The following is a 19,098-nucleotide window of genomic DNA, read 5'->3' as shown; positions in this document are numbered from 1 at the left end:
ACTGCTGCTGGAGGGCACCTTTATATGGATACATGGAAATGTATAGTAGCTAAAGACAGAGAAAAAGAAAACCAATACTCTCATTGCCCTGATATGCTACATAAGTACACTAAATCTGCCAGTGGCAATTAAAGTCAAATAACTATAATAGAAATTGATACTAGTTCTACAGTCACTGACTTGACAAGTTCAAATAACATACTTCCTATAATCTTTTGGGAAATACACAGAACTCAGAATAGGGGGGGAAAAAAAGGGCCCAAACAGTGATTCTGCCATTTCATAGCTCTTGATTGCTCTGTAATTTAGTGTTTTCACTCTCAGACTAGCAGTATTGCACAATGGTTAAGTGAACTGGCTTTGGAATTGGAACAACCTTAGTTTGAAATCCAAACTCTGCCAAGTACTAGCCGTGTATGATCCTGGTCAATGTCTATAACCTAAGACTTGGTTTCCTCATCTGACAAATGGGGATAATAGTACCCACCTCATTGGGTTCTTGGGAGGACTGAGTGAGATAGTGTCTGTAAAGTGCTTAGCACAGTGCCTGGCACACAGTGTTCAAAAAATGGTCGCTATCATTATCTGCAGAGTAGGGATGATACCACCTATAACACAGGATAGTTATGAGGATTAAATCAGAAACAAGGGAAAGCATCTGGCAGACTTGGTTGCTTTCTGTATTTTTTCACTCAGGTAGTCTTTAAGTACAAGAAATTCATATATCACTGAAACAATGTCACAACAGTAAGATGCTCTTAAAGGTAATCTAGTGAAGAAGTCCACATGTTAAAAGGAACTGAAGCCCCAAAAGTTTTCGTGACTTGTCAGAAGGTTGCACTGCTTGTAAGTGGCGTGAGAACTTGTTCTGACCCCAATACATTGTTTTTCTCACCACAGCATATGCAACTTCTACAAAGTCTAGAGCTCACTTAATTTCAGATGTGGCAGCATGACTAACCTCTCCAAAGAACATAAAAATATAAAAGAAAAGCATTAAATGGACTTACAGAAATAGCTTTTTCTTCACATTAGTCTTATAATTCACACTGAAAAAATTCTTTCCTTAAGTATACAAATTTGTCTCCAATCACACTTTACTAAATCAGACTTTAAAACAAGTGGTATAGTAGTTTATTCATGGATAAATCTCAACCACAAAGGGTCTTAGAGTAAGATAAAGTCATCTGGTAGGTAGACTTATAAGGCAGAACTGATAGATACTGGAAGTTGTCTGGGTCCCAAATACTAGAATTGAGGACACAAAGGAAACCCCCAGAAATTGAAAGCTTTATTAAATTTCACCTCTCATCCACAGCCTTTTTCAGCTTTACAAAGGATTTTTAAGCATCTCACTGAAATGACTTGAAAACACTTTAACATGGAACTTTAAAATATCTAGATTATCGTCAATAAAATTGTTTAGAAGTAGGGAACATTCCTTTTTTGAATAAAGTAAGAATAGTGTAGGTAACATTTCCTGAGTGCTTACCACATGCTTGGCACTGAGTTAAGCATTCTATAAATCAATGACCCTATGAGAGGGTACTAATATTATCCTCATTTACAGGGAGGAAACTGGGGCATGGAAAAATTAAGTAACTTGCCAAGGACATATAAGTGGGAGAACTGAGAATATTTGTATATCTGGCTCCACAGCCTGTGCTCTTATCCACACTGGAACCCCCAGTAGAAAACAGACAAAAGTGGTGCTGTTCTGGTGCCAGCAAGGCTGGGGTGGCATCTCCTCCTTCCTGCTCCAATGCTTAAGAATTCTAGGAAACACAACCGGAAACTCTATGATTCACCACTATCTCTTCATTTTAGGAACAAGTAAACTACAGACTGGAGGAATGATATGACTTATTTGTATAGAGATGGGATTAGATTTTTGGCATCAGAATTATTTCATGAATATTACTGTCATTGGGATCTAGGACCATTCACCAATTTGGGACAGAATAGTGCGACCTGTATAATCTGTGCACAAATTTTTTTTTTTGTTGGAAACTCTAATGGTAATTCTTTACACATAGATTTTTTTATGCATTTCCAATAGTATGGGACCAGTACATTAAATCATATGCTTATTTACTGTTATTTCAGTCCTTTGAAGTTAACATTCCATAGATTTAAACCTTAAATACAATTTAAGACCTAACTCTTTTGAAGATACACAGGGATTTTTCTTTGAATTCTCAGTATTTTTCCAAGGCCTCTGTACAAAGAATAAACCATATAAATAAATTTAATGATCAATTTTTTAAAATCTTTCCACATTACTTTTAAAAATCTTTTCATAATTTTTAAAAATCTTTCATGTTGATTATTCAATGGACTAAACAGATTAGGAAATGAAATAACCATGAAATACTTAAGACAGTTAAGGAAAAACAGGAAAACTGACTAACTCATAAACACCACAATTGATAACTAAAATAAAAATCAACAGTAAAATTAGAAATAAGAGAACAGACCTGCCCCCTTTTAATTGGCCTTTCTTTTGGTGACTCTTCTTTTGCTGTGTTTGTATCCCCAACATTATCAGTGTATTCCCAGACCACAAAATCTTTCTCAACGTCTTTAAGGTTGAAGTTCGTAAGTTTGTTTAATGAGAATCCTTCAATCTAGGAAAAAGTAGACATCTATTATTATAAGGTAGAAACCATTTTTGTATTGATTTGAGCATTTAATATGTTTGAAGAAATGAAAAAAGTTAATATATTCCAAGTTCACTGAAAATATAAAAGATATTGTTTGTGGAATATTTTTAAGATAAACATAAATTTAAAAATATTTTTAGCTGGGTTCTGTGGTACATGCCTGTAATCCCAGCCATTTAGGGAGGCTGAGGCAGGAGGATTGTAAGCCAGCCTCAGCAACTTAGCAAGGTCCTAGGCAACTTAGTGAGACCTTGTCTCAAAATAAAAATTAAAAAGGGCTGGAGATGTTGCTTAGTGTTTAAGCAACCCTGGATTCAATGTCCAGCACCAAAAAATGAAACAAAACAAAACCCAACAACAACAAAATCTGCAATCAAAGTAAAAAAGAAGATTCTGATGATTCTGATTTGCAAAAGAAATGGCAAATTTTTGCTCTACCACTAACTACACCTTCAACCCTTTATAATTCTTTAGTAAATATTCTGAATTGAGGATGTACTTTGGTGGTAAAGCACTTCCATAGCAAAGCCTTTGGTTCAATCCCCAGCACTGTAAAACAAAACAAAACCAAACCGAAAAGTTACAACAACAAAATTTCTGAGAAGGCAACAGGGCATAGTGACTAAAGCCATGAGTTTTGGAGTAAAACTCAGTGGTCCCAAATCTTGGATCCTCCAGGCACCTACTCTCTTTAGGTCTCAATTTCTAGTAAAATGGGATAGCACTAGAACTTCCTTCATGGGACAGCTCTGATATATATGCCGCATGTAGAAATACTCAATAAATCCAAGAAACTGTCATTATCAGTATTGTAGAGATATAATTATAAAAACTAAATTCTCCTAATTAGAATTTTTCTTTTTTCATAGTACTAGGAATTGAACCCAGGGGATTTCTACCACTGAACGGTATTATCGATCTTTTTGTTTTTCTTTTGAGATACAGTATCCCTAAGTTGCCTAGCCTGGCCTGAACTTGCAATCCACAAGTCTTTGCCTACCTAGTAGGTAGGATTACAGGCATAGGCCATTGTGCCTGGCTGGAAACTATTTCCAATATTTTAAATTCTAGTTAAGCCCAAAGGTTTCAAAATACAGTTTAATGTGGTATTAATGAATGCAAAAGAAAATGGTCTGGGCTCCAAAGTTCTGAGAAATATTAACAGAGTTGAACAGGTCTTTTTTTAATTATATAATGGACTCATTACATAATAAACAGGTTAGTGAACATAATAAATTGTGAGATGAGGTAAGGATAAGGTTTTCCAAATTTATTTCTACCCCAAAGAGTGATCCCTCTGAAACATAAGACATCGTGTCACACTCTTCTGCTCATTGTGGTTTCCTTCTTATTTCAGAGAAAATTCAGTCCTTCCAGGGTCTATGTAATCTGGCTCTTGGCTGTTTCTCAGAACCATAGTCTATCCTTCTGATTTGGAACTAACATCTGCTCTTCCCTCTGCCTGGAATACTCTTCCTGCTATCAGTCAATTATATGGCTCAACTTCCACATCTTATTTAGACTCTGCTCTACTAATTTTTTTTCTAGTATCTTCCTGCTTTTCACTCTTAATTCAATGCCCATTATGATTAACTTCAATTGTATCAAGATCTAATAACAATACAATGGGAAATCTGACTGGGAGTAAAAGATTTGGAGATTATCCTAGCCAAGGTGGAAGAGATCTGAGTACAACTGGGCAGAGAGGCTAAAAACCTCAAGAAAGATAAATCAGAGCACAGGGGCACAATATACTAAATTTCCTGATAAGAGAATTTAGTCTTGTTCATTTTTATATTCTCTTCAAGGCCTGGTACAATGACTAGTGTACATAAGTACTTTAATTGTGAGGACCTTGAAGGAGTTTCTGCAGAAGTGATGTAGGTGAAATATCTGGTAAGAATAATATTAATTCCTTTCCCCCTCATTTGCTTTATTTACTTTTCTTGATTAAGCTTCTGGCAGCAGCCACTAAACCAATGCCTGTATAGTTTATAACCTGCAGATCATTTTGGTTCATTAAGTAGATTTTTTGGTTCATTAAGTAGATTATTTGATCCATAGAGTCAACCCAGTGTTTGATCATCATGTATCTGTTTTTGTCATTAAGTCTTGGGAAAAAAGTTAAATGATACAATCAAAATAAATTCAGAGTTGCTTCAGAGAGTTTCCAGTTTCACTGCAAAGGAAATTATACATTGGCCTTGGAATAAAGTATTCATACTACTCTTAAGGAAGAGAAACAGCTTTTGTCCTACATCCTCACATCACTGACAAATGATTATTTAGAGAGGATCAGTACACATGAAAAGGCAGCTCTTACTCAGTAAGACATTTATGTGCAAAGCCAAATATCCAATTTATTTCCAGGCCCTTTTGGGTCCAACTGTTTTGGTCCCATCCTAAACTCCACTCTCTCTTGGGACAAGATGAAAGGAAAACTTCAAACAGTTTACCAAATTCCTTCTAGGGTGTGGATGACTTTGTTCTCTTGTTCTTTTTGGAAGGAGAGTAATCTGGCGGAGATACCCTCTTGGTAGCCCTGAATCCTTTCTTCTCAGTGTCATAGCTACAAAGAGTTACCATTAGACAACTAAGATATAGAGCATACTTTAATCCCTTGTGTCAGGATAAAGTTTGCAAGTAGTTTATTCTACTTCAGTTTTTTATTACTGAAGCCTGCTAGACAAAGTCTCCACTTAATTCTGTTTATTAAATATAAAGAAAAAAATGTCTAAAATCACACACACACACACACACACACACACACAAATATGCCTACAGATAAGAACTACCACTCTAGAACATACTTTGTGTGTGTGTGTGGGGGGGGGGAGTACTAGGGATTGAACCCAGGGACACTTTACCACTGAGCAAGATCCTTAGCCCTTTTATTTATTTATTTTTTAAATTATGAGAAAGGATTTAAATTGCCCAGGCTGGCCTCCAACTTGTGATTTTCCTGCCTTATCCTCCTGAGTTGCTAGGATTACAGGCATGTGATACCATGGCCAACTGAACATCTTCTTCAAGAGAAGACTGTGTGCTATTAAGTAAGACAAAAAGCAGTGAAAATATTCAATGTGTAAAAGTAAGCTTTTCAGTAAATAAGGCTTTCTATAAAATACCTACACACATAAGAATATACCAAGATAAACATGTAGAGATTAAAAATGGTTCCAGAAGCAATAGCATAATTTTGACCTTTCAGTGGCTTCTTATTAGACTTATTAAACAAATCAACTCAATTGTTTTTTATGGTTTTTTTCTACATTTTTTTATTGGTGCATTATAGTTGTATATAACTGGGATTTGTTGTTATGTATTTGCACACGCATATAATATAACAACGTAATTTGGCTAATGTCATTCTTTAGTATTTCCCCTTCCCACCCCCTGGTCCCTTTCCTCTACTCTGATTTCCCTTTGATTTTCATACGACTTCCTTACCCCCACTTTTCTTTTCCTTTTTCCTCTCTAGCTTCCACACATGAGAGATCACATACAACCCTTGACCTTCTGAGTTTGGTTTATTTTGCTTAATATAATGTTCTCACGTTCCATTCATATCCAGCAAATGACAAATTTTATTTATCCTTATGGTGGAATAAAATGCCATTGTGTATAAATACCACATTTTCTTTATCTATTCATCTGCTGATGGACACTTAGGCTGGTTCAGTAGTTTGGGCAAATATAAATTGTGCTGCTATAGACATGAGTGTGCATGTATTACTATAGTATAATGACTTCAATTCTCTAGGATAAGTACTAAAGAGTGGTATAGCTAGTCACACTGTGGTTCCATTACTAGTCTTTTGAGAAACCTCTAGACAAATTTCCATAGTGGTTCAAATAAACTCAACTTTAATTTTTTTCAGGTCTTGCTAAGTTGTCTAGGGTAGTCTTTAACTCATCATTCTCCTGCCTCAGCCTCCTCAACTTTAATTTATCCAGATTACATTATTATTGTTTTTTAAAAATATTTTTTAGTTGTCAGTGGAGCTTTTTATTTTATTTATTTATATGCGGCACTGAGAATTGAATCTAGTGCCTTACACATGCTAGGCAAGCACTCTACCACTGAGCCACCACTCCAGCCCCTCCAGATTACATTATTAAAGTCTAATTCACCTTAAAGATAAAACCAAAATATTATTGAAGAGTTGACTATAAGCTCTGCATCTTGTATAGTTAGTAATCTTGATGCTTTTATTGTTTTACAGGTCATGGGATATAAAGAGAAGCAAAAAACCAGAAATAGAAAGTAAGCTACACTGGTCATGGTAGTATATGCATGTAGACTCAGTTACTCAGGAAGCTAAGCCAAGAGGGTCATTTGAGCCTAGGATTTTGAGGTTAGCCTAGGCAACATAGCAAAAATTCATATTCATTCATTCATTCATTCATTCATTCATTCATGTATACGTACATGAATTGAAGTCCATTTCAGAGAGACAAATGCTTCATATACTGTCTGAAGATGATATATAAGTTTAAGTATCGAATTAGAGTGCTGTACCCAAAGAATGTGTCAAAAGATAAACTTAACATAGATTCAAAGTCTCTTGTTTGAAATCTTCAGGTCCACAGGTGTTTCAAAAACTAAGATTTATAGGCTAAAAATGTAGTAATACCCCTAGCAAGGTATAGATCGGCATCTTGTAATCATATTAACATTTCAGCAATGAAAGATGTGAATACCAGTAAAACAAACAAATCTATTTTACTTCTGGTTAGCTTTTTAAATTTTGAAATTATGCATAAGGAATTGTAGATCTATAATCAATCAATCGGATATATAAGCAAAAAAGTTTCATACCCATGAGCCTAGATAAACTGGCAGAAGAGGTTCTTTCCTCTGTTGAAGAAAATAAATGGCCATAAGGGCAAACACGTAAGGTGGCAGGCCTCCTTCCTCAGGGCGATCTATACTGCAAAGCTATAAGTGAGAGAAAAGAGAATTTGCATTTTTTTTTTTTTGCATCAATTTGTGATTTAAATAACTTGGCCTAAAACCTGCAACCCATTCCCATATTGTAATGGTTAATTAGAATTGTCAACTTGATTGGATTAAGAGAAACCAGAAGGTGTGTTGATGACAGTGTGTCTAGGAATAACTGGCATGTGGAACAGCCAAATAAAATGGAGACCCTCCCTAAGTGAGGGCAGCACCATACAATAAAATGATGGTTTGGATGAAATAAAAGATGGAAGAACATGACAGCAACAGCAGATACAAGCTTGATTTTTCATGATCGAGTTCTTGACTGCAGCCGTGATTGATGATATGGGGCTCTCACTTTTTCACTCTTCCAAAGTGGATTCTGTCAGTGATTCTCCAGAAGCCTTCAGTCTCAGCTTGGGATAGCACTTGTTCTGGGGCTTCAGCTCCTTGGACTGAGCAGTTGCTGGTTCTTCCAGCTCTCTGCCTGTAGATGACCACTGTGGACTATCTAGCTTTTGGTCGCCTGAGAAATTCTCTTTTTGTAATTATACTTCCTGCTGATTCTGTTCCTCTAGGGAACCCTGACTAATACACATATATTATATGATATATAGTGATTATTCTGAATAAAGCAGCACAATAAAGGGCAGGGGTATAGCTCAGTGGTAAAGCACTTGTCCAGCATGTATAAGGCTCAAGATTTGATCACCAACTCCACAAACAAACCAAAAAACAAAGCAACAACAATCCCTCCCCCCCAGCAAAGTGATACAAATAGACAACTTCCTATTCCTTTGCAGTAACCACATACTGTGGTTTTGAAAGAGTTTCAATTTCAAATATTTAATCTTGTTAACTTACTCATGGAAGGCCCTAAAATACTATTTACTGTTTCATTTTTTTGACATCTACAATAAATCCACTCACTTAGTTAAGACACATGTTAATGAAATACAAATGATCGTTCAGTTCCAACTGATTTTGCTTAGCTTAAGGGTCCTCTCAACTTTTACAGTCCTGCAAATGCATGCTTTGGTCACAAAGGCAATTTGGGGAGAGAATGTTGGCAAACCCATCAGTACTAATTAAAATAACACCTAAAAGAGCATGGCCTACATAGTGATGAAGCAGAAGAGAGTTTTCAAAGAGGAGCATATTGTAATTATTAATTCATCCAGCAAGAGTGGGGTATCCTGTGTTGATCCTGGATCCAAGAAATTGGAACTATCTCTTATCACTGTTATACCTCAATCAGTAAGATTTTTGCTTTTCTTTATATAAGGCACCTTATAGAATATCAATTTTATCATTATGATCTGACCTTATACTATGGGGGAATATTAAGTGCTCTAATGATTATTACAGCATATCAACTGGGAGAATGTATTTAAAACATTGTAGATATAGGCAAGACCAGATATAGTATTTTTCATTTCTTTATGTAATCCTTGGATTTCTTCTTGAAAATGGTTATGAGAATTATTTTCTAAAACTTTACAGTGCCTAAGTATTACCCTGGGAAACTAGTTAAGATTGTAAATTCTTTGACTACATCCTTTGGGATTTGACCCAAATCTGACTTCTAATAAGCATTATAAGTCATTTTGATCTTTTAAGCAATACTGTTGTAATGAAACAGAAACCTTAAATTTTCCTTCTGTATAGTGTTTCTATTCCAATATTCAGATACTTTCTCTTTTGATGTCTATAGGTATTTTTCTAAACATTTAAGGTTAAATGAACCCAGTAAAAATTAAAGCGCAGTTAAGTTCACAGAATACACACATGCATTTAATGAAGTCTAACTTACCTTTGCCCAGTACCTAAATGCAATCACCAAAGGAACCAGCTTTGGTTCTAGTTTTCCGAGTGCAGTTAAGTGCTTTGTTGTCAGACAAGCATTTTCATTTCCTGCACTCACTTTACAAAGAAGACCACTGGTGGGTGTGCCGGTGAAGTTGGGAATGAAAAAGAAAGAGAAAAAGGTGTGTTACATAGGTATCAGTACATTTTTACACCAGTAGCTAATTTACACTGATAATAACTTTTTTAAAAAATGGAAAAAAAAACCCCTAAAACTCCCTACATCTTCATAGGTCATTTAAAAATACTGAATTAAAAAAAAAAAAAAAAAAAAAAAGACACGACAGTTACTTATTGAACAAACTATATTTTCAGAAGAACTCTGTTTTAATATGCTAAAATTATTTTGGGGGGGAACATGCAAATAAGGAAAATATTATGAAATATTTCAAATGGGAGCATGACTTGTCTCATTTTTTCAAATGGTGTTTTTACAAGAGTTAAGGAATCTGTTGGTGAAGAGTCATTATTGCTTATAAGCCACCCATTCATGGTAGTGATAGTTATGTTTCCAGATGGAGGGAGACCTATACAGGGGAGGTCACATTAACAGCTATTCAGCACTGCCACAAATGCTGGTAAAAAGGATGGCAAGTAAAAAGTGATTAAAGCAAGTAACCATTTGATAAGGTTGTTTTTTTACTTAGTTAAAATGGGTCAAATGCTTCCTTATAATTTTTCCCTCTAGGTAATTTTACTCTTTTTAAAATAAGATTTCTTTCCCTCTCTTGCATCAAATGCCAAAGTATAGACAGAATGCTAGTAAGAAACATGAGATAACCATATAAGGTATAGCTTATAACTTCAAAGTTGGAATTAAGATTTAGCAAAGTCCTTGTGCTTTTGGCAAGCTGATACCTAATGATCAGCTTAAAGAAACAGAGACCTTTGCTTTTCTCTGCATACTACCACCGGTACCCTTGCATGGAAATCTGCGTCAACATCAATAAAGGAGTCTGAGGAAAGAAGAAAACACATGTTAAGTAGGTTAATTAAAGCTTTGTTACAAGCAAAATGAGATAAAGTACAAGGACCCAAGTACCATGTGTGGCTTATCTATTCAGCCATTTTGAAAGACAACTACTAAATAAAATTCTGAAGGGATTTGAAAAAAGAAAAAAAATGTTATATTCAAGAATCAAGTAATCACATTAATTTAAAATCATTATTTTATAAAGCTTATGTTTAATTAAAAGTAACTACGCCAGTGGATCACAATATTTAAATATTATGAGGGTAACCTAATTAGAAATATAGACATATGATTTAAAAACAACATTGATACAAAGGCTACTGAAATCTTCAGTGTCAAAATATGTATTGACTAAAATAAAAAAATATTTAAATGCTTTATTCAATCAAAACAAAAAGGACAGGGGATGACTACTTCAAGGGAAAATTAGTGAGGTTATGAAAGCAAAAAAAGTCATAAAGCTCTAAGTTGGATAGTATATTGGAAAAGGCAACGGATAAACTTACATGGGAACAACTATTTATGAATTCATTAATCAGGATTGGGCCACACTTACTGCACCTTTATAAAACATTAATTTGAACCACTGGATACAGTATATTATTCTTTAATTTTACTCTCAAGACTAAATTATGCATATTTTGCATTTCTTCGTCACACTCTAAGACTCATTTAAGCTTTAAAAAATTTTTCTTGTAGTTGTAGATGGACAGAACACCTTTATGTATATTATTTTTATGTACTGCTAAGGATCAAACTCAGTGCCTCACACATGGTAGGAAGTGCTCTGCCACTGAGCTACAGCCCAAGCCCTCATTTAATCTTTATAGTGATGTCATCAGCAAGCTAAAAGCTTTGAGACATAGAACTACTACTAGAATGCTAGCTAGTTAATAAATCATGGCCATTTGCTTTAATTTTTTTGCTTTGGATATTACACTTATCAATAATTTTAAGAGGGAGAGAGGAAGGGAGGGAAAGGAAAGTTACTGGGGAATGAAATTAATCAAATTATGTTATGTGCCTGTACAAATAAGGCGTAATGAATTCCACTATTATGTAGAATTATAATGTAACAAAAAAGCAAAAGAAAAAAAAACTTTAAAAGCATGAGTTTCTATTTTCAGAGTTTGAGTAATAAGTTATATAAAATTTATAGAGAAAAGAAAATATTAAGAGCAAAGTGTACAAAGCATTTGACCTTACCACTGTTCTTTAAACATTCTTGAACAATTAAGAGGACATCTGGCTGAGACATCTAGGAAATAAATGAATGAATACATGAAATAATCCCTAAATAATTTTGCTTCACGATAAAATACACAGTCTAAAGTTCCCAATATTGTTTCCCAAATTAGAAATGAACATTGGTACCAGAATAAAGAACTAATCATTATGCAGTGTCTATGTACGTCAAAGACAGAAAGACAGATGAAAACCAAATGAGGATGAGTGTGGGCAAGAGACCTACTATACATTTAATTTGTGGTTAATTAATTCTTGAGGTAATTAGCTTTTTAGAAAATCTCAAAGTGGTAGCTGGAAGTTGTTACACTACTAATGACATTTCCTCTCACTCTGTAAGACTATTACAACAGATAGCTTACTGGTTCCAACTCTAAATCTTGTTCCACAGTGGAATCAAAACCATTAAAAATCATGAACTGGATTCTTAAAACGTATCAATGACTTTTCACTGACTGTAGATCAAAGTAAAATTCTTACCATGGCCTATGAGATCCTGCATATGGGGCTTCAGCCTACCTTCCATCCTAATCAGAGTTCAGCTTAAATGTTCCCTCTTCAATGAGGCCTCCATGACTGTGGCATCTCTTCACAGTTCCTGTTTTCTGTTATTGAACCCTATTTTTCTGCACAACTCTCATTATAATTAATAATATAAGTAACTACTTATCTCCTTAACTAGATATGTGTTCTGTGAAAGAGAAACTGCATTTGTTTTTTCCTTTAGAATCGAGTATAGTACCTGCCATACAACAGGTATTTAGTGAATATTTGTTAAATGAATGAATGAATGATGTCAGAACAAAATAACTGCTATGGTTAGTAATTTCACTGATCAGAATTTAAGATTAAAAGAAGAGCAAAATCCACTGGTTAGCTGACTAAGTAACTACATTACTCAGAGCAAGGAACAAGAGGCTATAAAATAGAATATCTGGGGGTGGAATCTCAGAGTCTATACTTTTAATGAGTAACCAAAGTAGGATACACCTTCTGCAAACTGACCTATGAGAATGACGAAGTGGGTAAGCAGATAATCTACTTAAGTTCCTTCCAGTTTTAAAATTCTGACTGTCAATGTCTTTTTGAATTACATTTAACCCAGAAATCGAGGCTGGGTGTGGTTGTTCAAAAAAAAAAAAACAATATTTTAACAAAATTGATATATAAAAATAGGAAATTCGGAGGCTCATTAAGCTTTCAGATCATAAATGTTTAAAAATCTACACTGTTTAAAACCTGAATTCTTTTCCTATTAATGGAAAGTTGATTTTACCAAGAATTTAAGCTTTCCAAGCTAACAGAAACCTAAATATCCCCATAAGATTCACATGGTTAGAAAACCAGTGTTACAAGTAAGTATGAAAGATCTGTAGTGTAAAATAAACAAGATTGAAAATCTATGGAGCATAAGAATTCTCTGAACCTGAAGCTGAAAACAGGCAAGACATAAAAATGGAACTTTTAAGAAAATAGGTGTCACCATTAAAGTATCTTTACGTATCTAAAATATATTCACACACAGTTCAATTTGAAATAAAGACAATTTGAAAGAAAGAATTTCCATACCACTGAAAATTTCAACATTTCATTTTGTACTTACAATGGCTGGAAATTGAATGTCAATGTTTACATCCGAATTTTTGAAACCCAATCTGCTACAGGAAGACCCATATAATCTTAGAGAACAATCTACAAATAAATAAATACATAGAAGGCATAAATAGAGTAAAATTTCTCAAAAAGTTGTAACAAAACACTGCTATTTCAGAAATGAACCATCAATTAAAACTACATACAAAAGCAAAACTGTAATGTATGTCACCAACAAAGGACAGGAATAGGTGGCTATTTGCTCATCCCTTAATTTTATGTAACAGGGAAGACAGCAATGACTGGTTTGGTTTAATGACTATTGATCTCAAGTCAGTTGCAAAACACTTTAAATAAAAATTTTTATTTTATCACTCTTGCATTTTGTGTAGAAAACTATTGGCAATAATTTTCAAAATAAGAAAGCTGAAAAGGGATGTCTATTTTACACTTATAAACTTTATAGTATAGTCAAGAGCTAATGCAAATATTTTTTGTTACTTATTTTATAATACAAATTACTCACAAACAAAAAGTATTTGATATAATGCAATCCCTTGAGAAAAACTTGCAAAATAATTACAATATAACCGATATCTTAATATGCTAGGCAGTATACATTTCCTTTTCAGAGGAGGATATAAGTGTTAACATGTGTATCTTCCATATGTATTTATGGAATTTATTTTCAATATTTTACTATTTTTGCCAAAATATTACCCATTCTTATCAAGAGGACATTTTCTTCCTTCAAGTTTGCCAATTCAAATGATTTCTTTGGGGTTTAAGATGCATATTTTTTTCTTCAGATGGGGACTTACTATGTTGTCCAGTTTGGACTCAAACTCCTGCCTTAGCCTCCTAAGTGCTGGGACTACAGTTGTGAACCATCATACCTGGCTTCAAGAGTTTTCTATTAACAAATCAGGTGTGATAGTCCATGTCTACAATCCCAGTGACTCAGGAGGTTGACACAGGAGGATAAGGAGGCCAGTGTGAGCAACTTAATAATATCCTGCCTCAAAATAAATAAATAGATAGATAGATAGATAGAGCTGGGAATGTAGATCAGTGGTAGAGCACTTGCCTAGCACATGGTTTAATCCCCTAGGTTTAATCCCCCAGTTCTGCAAAAATTGATAAATAGGAGTTTTCTATAAAAAAGTTTAATTTTACATGGAATTTCATAGCAAAAATCAGTGAAATTAAAATTTACTATTTGGGAAATACCTATGTATTGAAATGAGTTGAACTTCCCTCCTATTCTTGTAAAAATTATATGTATATGTATCCATGTATACATGTTATAAATACTTGCATGATCTCCAGGAACAAATAGTTTAAAGAATTATAAGGTGATATATACATAAATAATGAGTCTAGCCCTGTGAATCAGAATCACTTGTGAAATTTTCTAAAAGTAATTGTCCATGACTCCACAGATAATTCTTATTTATGGCAAAATTGAGGATGATTAAGCTATTCCAATCATTTATCTAAATAGGAAGGCCAATGACCTTTCATTGGCAAGGGTTGTTCCTATCAAGACTAGCAGCTGCAGTGTCAAGCATTTACCATACCCAGCCTTAAATTTTTATAAGCAGTTTACTCCAAACATTGTATTCCCTCCCCTATTTTGCACTAAAGTCTACATGAAAAATAATGCAAGTCAGTGGTGTGTGCCCGTAGTTCCAGCTACTCAGGAGGCCGAGGCAAGAGGATCATTTGAGTCCAGGAGTTCAAGGTGAGCTTGGGTGACACAGTGAGACCTCTGTCTCAAAAAATTAAAATAAAAATAGATATAATTTCAAAATATCAACTGAACAGCACACAAAACCCATTATAAAATTATTTATAAACTAGTTTTTCAAAGCTCTTTTAGATCCTCCTGACTCAGCCTACTGAGCTGCTGGGATTATTTGCACCATTGTGCCCAGCTATTTTAATTAAAAAGTATTCTGTCAATTCAGATGGAAAGGTAAACAAATACATACAAGAGTCCCACAGTGCCCCAATATAGGGCAATTAACCATATTGAATTTTATAAGAGAATAATATTTATAATGAAAACAGGTTCACAGTGGCAATGAATGTTTAAAGTCTGTTACCTTTGGAGAAGCCAGGAGAAATAACAACCAAACACAACAACAACAAACATACTCACTAAGGAAAAAAGCTTCAGTACATAACAAATGAATTTTATGAGGTGAAAATTACTTGAAATATGAACGAGTTACTTTTAAGTAGCTAAGTAGAAAAAAGAAATCTAGAAAATACCTGGTAACTTGTGCTGGAACACATTTTCCATGATACATTTGATTTCTAGCCTCTGTTCCAAATTCTCATTGTGTAAGCCAAACTCCTGTACCACTTTGTCAATGGCAATGCCAATTGCATTTATCTGGGAGGGTGTTGGCGGGGGTAACGTAGTGAGCAACTCTTCCTCCTGCTTCTCCTTTTAGGATCAATGTTCAAATTAAAAATGGCTCATACATAGGTTTTACCTTTTATGTTTCACTGAGACAACACCCTATAGAATTTTCAGGAATCTGTTTTTAGCCCTCCTTTTCATCTTAGCTGTGTTTGTCTTTATTGTAACAAACATATACACACTTTATGCATATAATTTGGATCAGTGACAATAGAGAGTAAGCAGGAACAAGGAGAAAGTGTAAGAAAAGAGCATTAAAACCAGTAATGACAGTCTGATTATTTTTTTTATTACTGTCATAAGGACACATATAGGTCCTAACTGTGATTTCCTATACCCTGATTTTATACTTAAGGAAATTCAAAAGACTGCCCAGAAAACACATCTGATTAATTAAAAGTATTTTGGTTAAAACAATTTCAAGAAGTTAATTAAAGTTATTAATATTCATAGCTTTAAGGAGAAGAAAAATGACAATGACAACTGATAGGTAAAAACAACAGTTTGGGTCACATAAAACTTACCTTAATGTTTTTCTTGTGCCTCTTCTCTTTGATATGCTTATGAGCAAATGCAATGGATTCAATTAAAACATCACAGAGTTTGCAGGTGTATTTTGCTGTAGGGCAGTTTCGTGGTCGCTATAATTTAAACAGATTAATCAAAAGGTATATCTCCAAACATCCAGGGGAAAAAAAATAAGCCAGAAAAATGATTTCCCCTTCAGTTTAAAAACCGACACTATGTTACTGTCTTGCTTTATCACTATCTTAATAGTAATTTTTAATTAAGTACAATTGCAACTATTTGGAATTCTATTGCCTCATAATGAATATACTTTTCAATGTGTAATACTTAAATACTGATAATCCAAGTAGTATACCTCAAAAGGGAGGTAGGCTTATTTGTATGATGGGCAGGTCCTAGGACTTCAGAACATGTGAAAAAAAGTTTTAACCCCCAGAAGGAAATAAAATCACTGAATTACAAGGGGAACTTTTTGACAATGCAAAGTGCCACAACAGGGTACAATAATTATCCCAAAAGATTCCTCAGGACAAAAGAAGACTACCTAGAGAAGTTAGGAAGTGATTAGAGGAGAAGCCTGATCCTAAAGTATTTCTTACAGGATGGGGCTGAGGAAGGAGAGATTTAAGGGAGGAGGTTTCATGGTATAGCAAGTTCATTAGTATATTTTCAGAATAATATGCCTGTTAAAAATAAACACTTGTTATTTTAACTTTAAAAAAGTAGGGTTCCGAATTCATCAAAGCTGGTATTTCCAATTACTAACACAGTTTAAACCAGAACAAGGATTTTTATTAGCAAATACATGCTCATAGCTGTTACCCTTTTTAGTCTGTCAATGCAGTCTCTCCTCAAACGCTCCTCAGCCTGCTGTAAGCCCAGTAGCTCCTTTGTCGAAAGCACAGACTCGTCAATCACAGGGCCTTCCAACTCTCCATCCTGTTCATTTTCCTCATTTCTAGTCCTCCTTGGTTTCCTGGGTCTGGACCGCTGCTTCTTGTTTTCTTAAGTTAGGGGAAAAATATTATTGGCAATATTGAATTATACCTCTTCTGGATAAAAAGCAGAATTTACCTATTTATTAATTAAATGGCATGACAGAATAAATCACATCTGAACACAGAGCAAAGGGAAAGGTGGATCTCCATGGACAAAATGTTTGAATAATCACTAAGCACATCATCTGTGATATACCAATCCACAGAAATACCATAACTTCAAAGGAATTCTGCTGGAATGAAGAAAACTGTCATATGTTTTTATGAATATGTCAAAACAAACCTTACTATTAATTAAGTGCACTAACAATAAAAAGAAGAAACAAGAAGGAAAAAAAAAATTTATCCAGGCATAGTGGCACACGCCTGTAATCCCAATGGCTCGGCTCTGGAGGCTGATGCAGGAAGATTGTGAGTTCAAAGCCAGCCTCAGCAACTTATCAAGGTGCTAAGCAACTCAGTGAGACCCTGTCTCTAAATAAAATACAAAATAGGGCTGGGGATGTGGCTTAGTGGTTGAGTGCCGCTCAGTTCAATCCCTGGCACCAAAAAAAAAAGGAAAGAATTCTGCTTTGATAATACAATTTGATTTTCTTTCTTCCCGATATGCTGCTGAGCATTCTAAATCAAGAGTAAAAATTATCCTCTGATGGCAAGTATATATGTAATTCTAATATATTCCATATTAGAATTTTCTAATATACTAACATATATAATCTACATTATACCTAATATTTTATTATACTTGTTACTACATCTGTAGTAATGAAAACTTCCCACGTTTGCTTTTATTTTTTAAGTGACCAATCTTAATAGTGTGAAGTGGACACTATTGTATACTTCTCAAGAATTCAGAAATCCTTATGAGCAGTGAAAAAAAAATCATTTAGTTGTAAATTAAGCCTTTCAAGACATAAAATTGGGGTCTACCAGAAATGGGAAGAAATATAAAATTTCATCTGCTGAGGGCACCATTTCCCATTTTATTTTTACTTTCATTTTAGATTTTTTGAGCCACCTGCACACCTAGCATATCAAAGGAAAAAACAATTGGTAGTTAAAATAAAGGCTTTTTTCTAAGCAAAAATTTATCTGCTTATAAACTCCTGCTGTTACTTCTATAATTTCTAGAATAAATGAATCAGTTCTTTTTTTTTAAGTTTACAACTTTCAACCTGTGAAAGAGAAGATGGTGGTGAGACTGAACCATAAACACTGTTTTAAGTACATCTGTGACTTCTAACAATAAGTTGAGAAAAATAAAGTTATTAATAATATGACTAAAATTTGTTTTCCAAATTAAAATTCTGTTAAGTGGATGGAATCATGTGCAATGGTTTAATACAAATTACTTTTTGGAAATATAAACCTACTGCCCAGCATGAGGCAAATTCCTCTCAATTTTTCAGAACTCATTAACTCATTACTAGTGAGCAAATTACAATGAATTAACTAATTGTAAAAAAATTCAGTGTCAATGGAAGTATAGGACCTCCAGTTTTCAAAAAGGCTATTTTGAGGCTGGGGAATGTAGCTCAGTGGTACAGCACCTGCCTAGTATGCATGAGGCCATGGGTTCAATCCACAGCATGGAAAAACACACAAAACTATAGCTAAGAACTCTAACACACAAATAGTAAGCAATATGCTCAATACACATGAGATGAATGTAATGAAATTTGACAAAAAGCTTCTATAATAAGTGAAAGTTTTTTAAAAACTAAACAATATTAGGGAAAAATGCACTTAAAAAAATCAAAATGGACTGAGCAGCAGGGCACTATGGCTCATGCCTAAAATCCCAGCAATTTGGGAGGCTAAGACAGGGGGATCCCAAGTTCAAGGCCAGCCTTAGC

At 34.3% G+C, this 19,098-nt stretch overlaps 1 protein-coding gene across 9 annotated transcripts in view; it reads right to left on the bottom strand.

Annotated features, from left to right (window-relative positions):
* Tut7 (terminal uridylyl transferase 7) overlaps nucleotides 1–19,098 on the bottom strand; it is a 59,336-nt gene that overhangs the window by 34,575 nt on the left and 5,663 nt on the right. For all 9 annotated transcript variants that reach the window (XR_009225065.1, XR_009225067.1, XR_009225066.1 and 6 more), the window contains exons 3-11: nucleotides 17,067–17,248; nucleotides 16,241–16,357; nucleotides 15,563–15,740; nucleotides 13,296–13,384; nucleotides 11,654–11,705; nucleotides 10,361–10,430; nucleotides 9,422–9,548; nucleotides 7,486–7,605; nucleotides 2,478–2,627 (exon numbers count right to left, since the gene is read on the bottom strand). Coding sequence is in view for 6 of the 9 variants with exons in the window: in XM_058573100.1 (XP_058429083.1) it covers nucleotides 2,478–2,627; nucleotides 7,486–7,605; nucleotides 9,422–9,548; nucleotides 10,361–10,430; nucleotides 11,654–11,705; nucleotides 13,296–13,384; nucleotides 15,563–15,740; nucleotides 16,241–16,357; nucleotides 17,067–17,248 (1,085 nt within the window). In the remaining 3 variants the exon portion in view is untranslated. The remainder of the gene's footprint in view (nucleotides 1–2,477; nucleotides 2,628–7,485; nucleotides 7,606–9,421; nucleotides 9,549–10,360; nucleotides 10,431–11,653; nucleotides 11,706–13,295; nucleotides 13,385–15,562; nucleotides 15,741–16,240; nucleotides 16,358–17,066; nucleotides 17,249–19,098) is intronic.

This window comes from Marmota monax, unplaced genomic scaffold, assembly GCF_021218885.2.
Source record: "Marmota monax isolate L192 unplaced genomic scaffold, Marmota_monax_Labrador192_F-V1.1 WCK01_AAM20220418_F8-fsc00265, whole genome shotgun sequence".
Taxonomy (NCBI): Eukaryota; Metazoa; Chordata; class Mammalia; order Rodentia; family Sciuridae; genus Marmota; species Marmota monax.
Note: the sequence above shows the minus strand (reverse complement) of the source record. Positions and strands in the feature narration are given on the sequence as shown.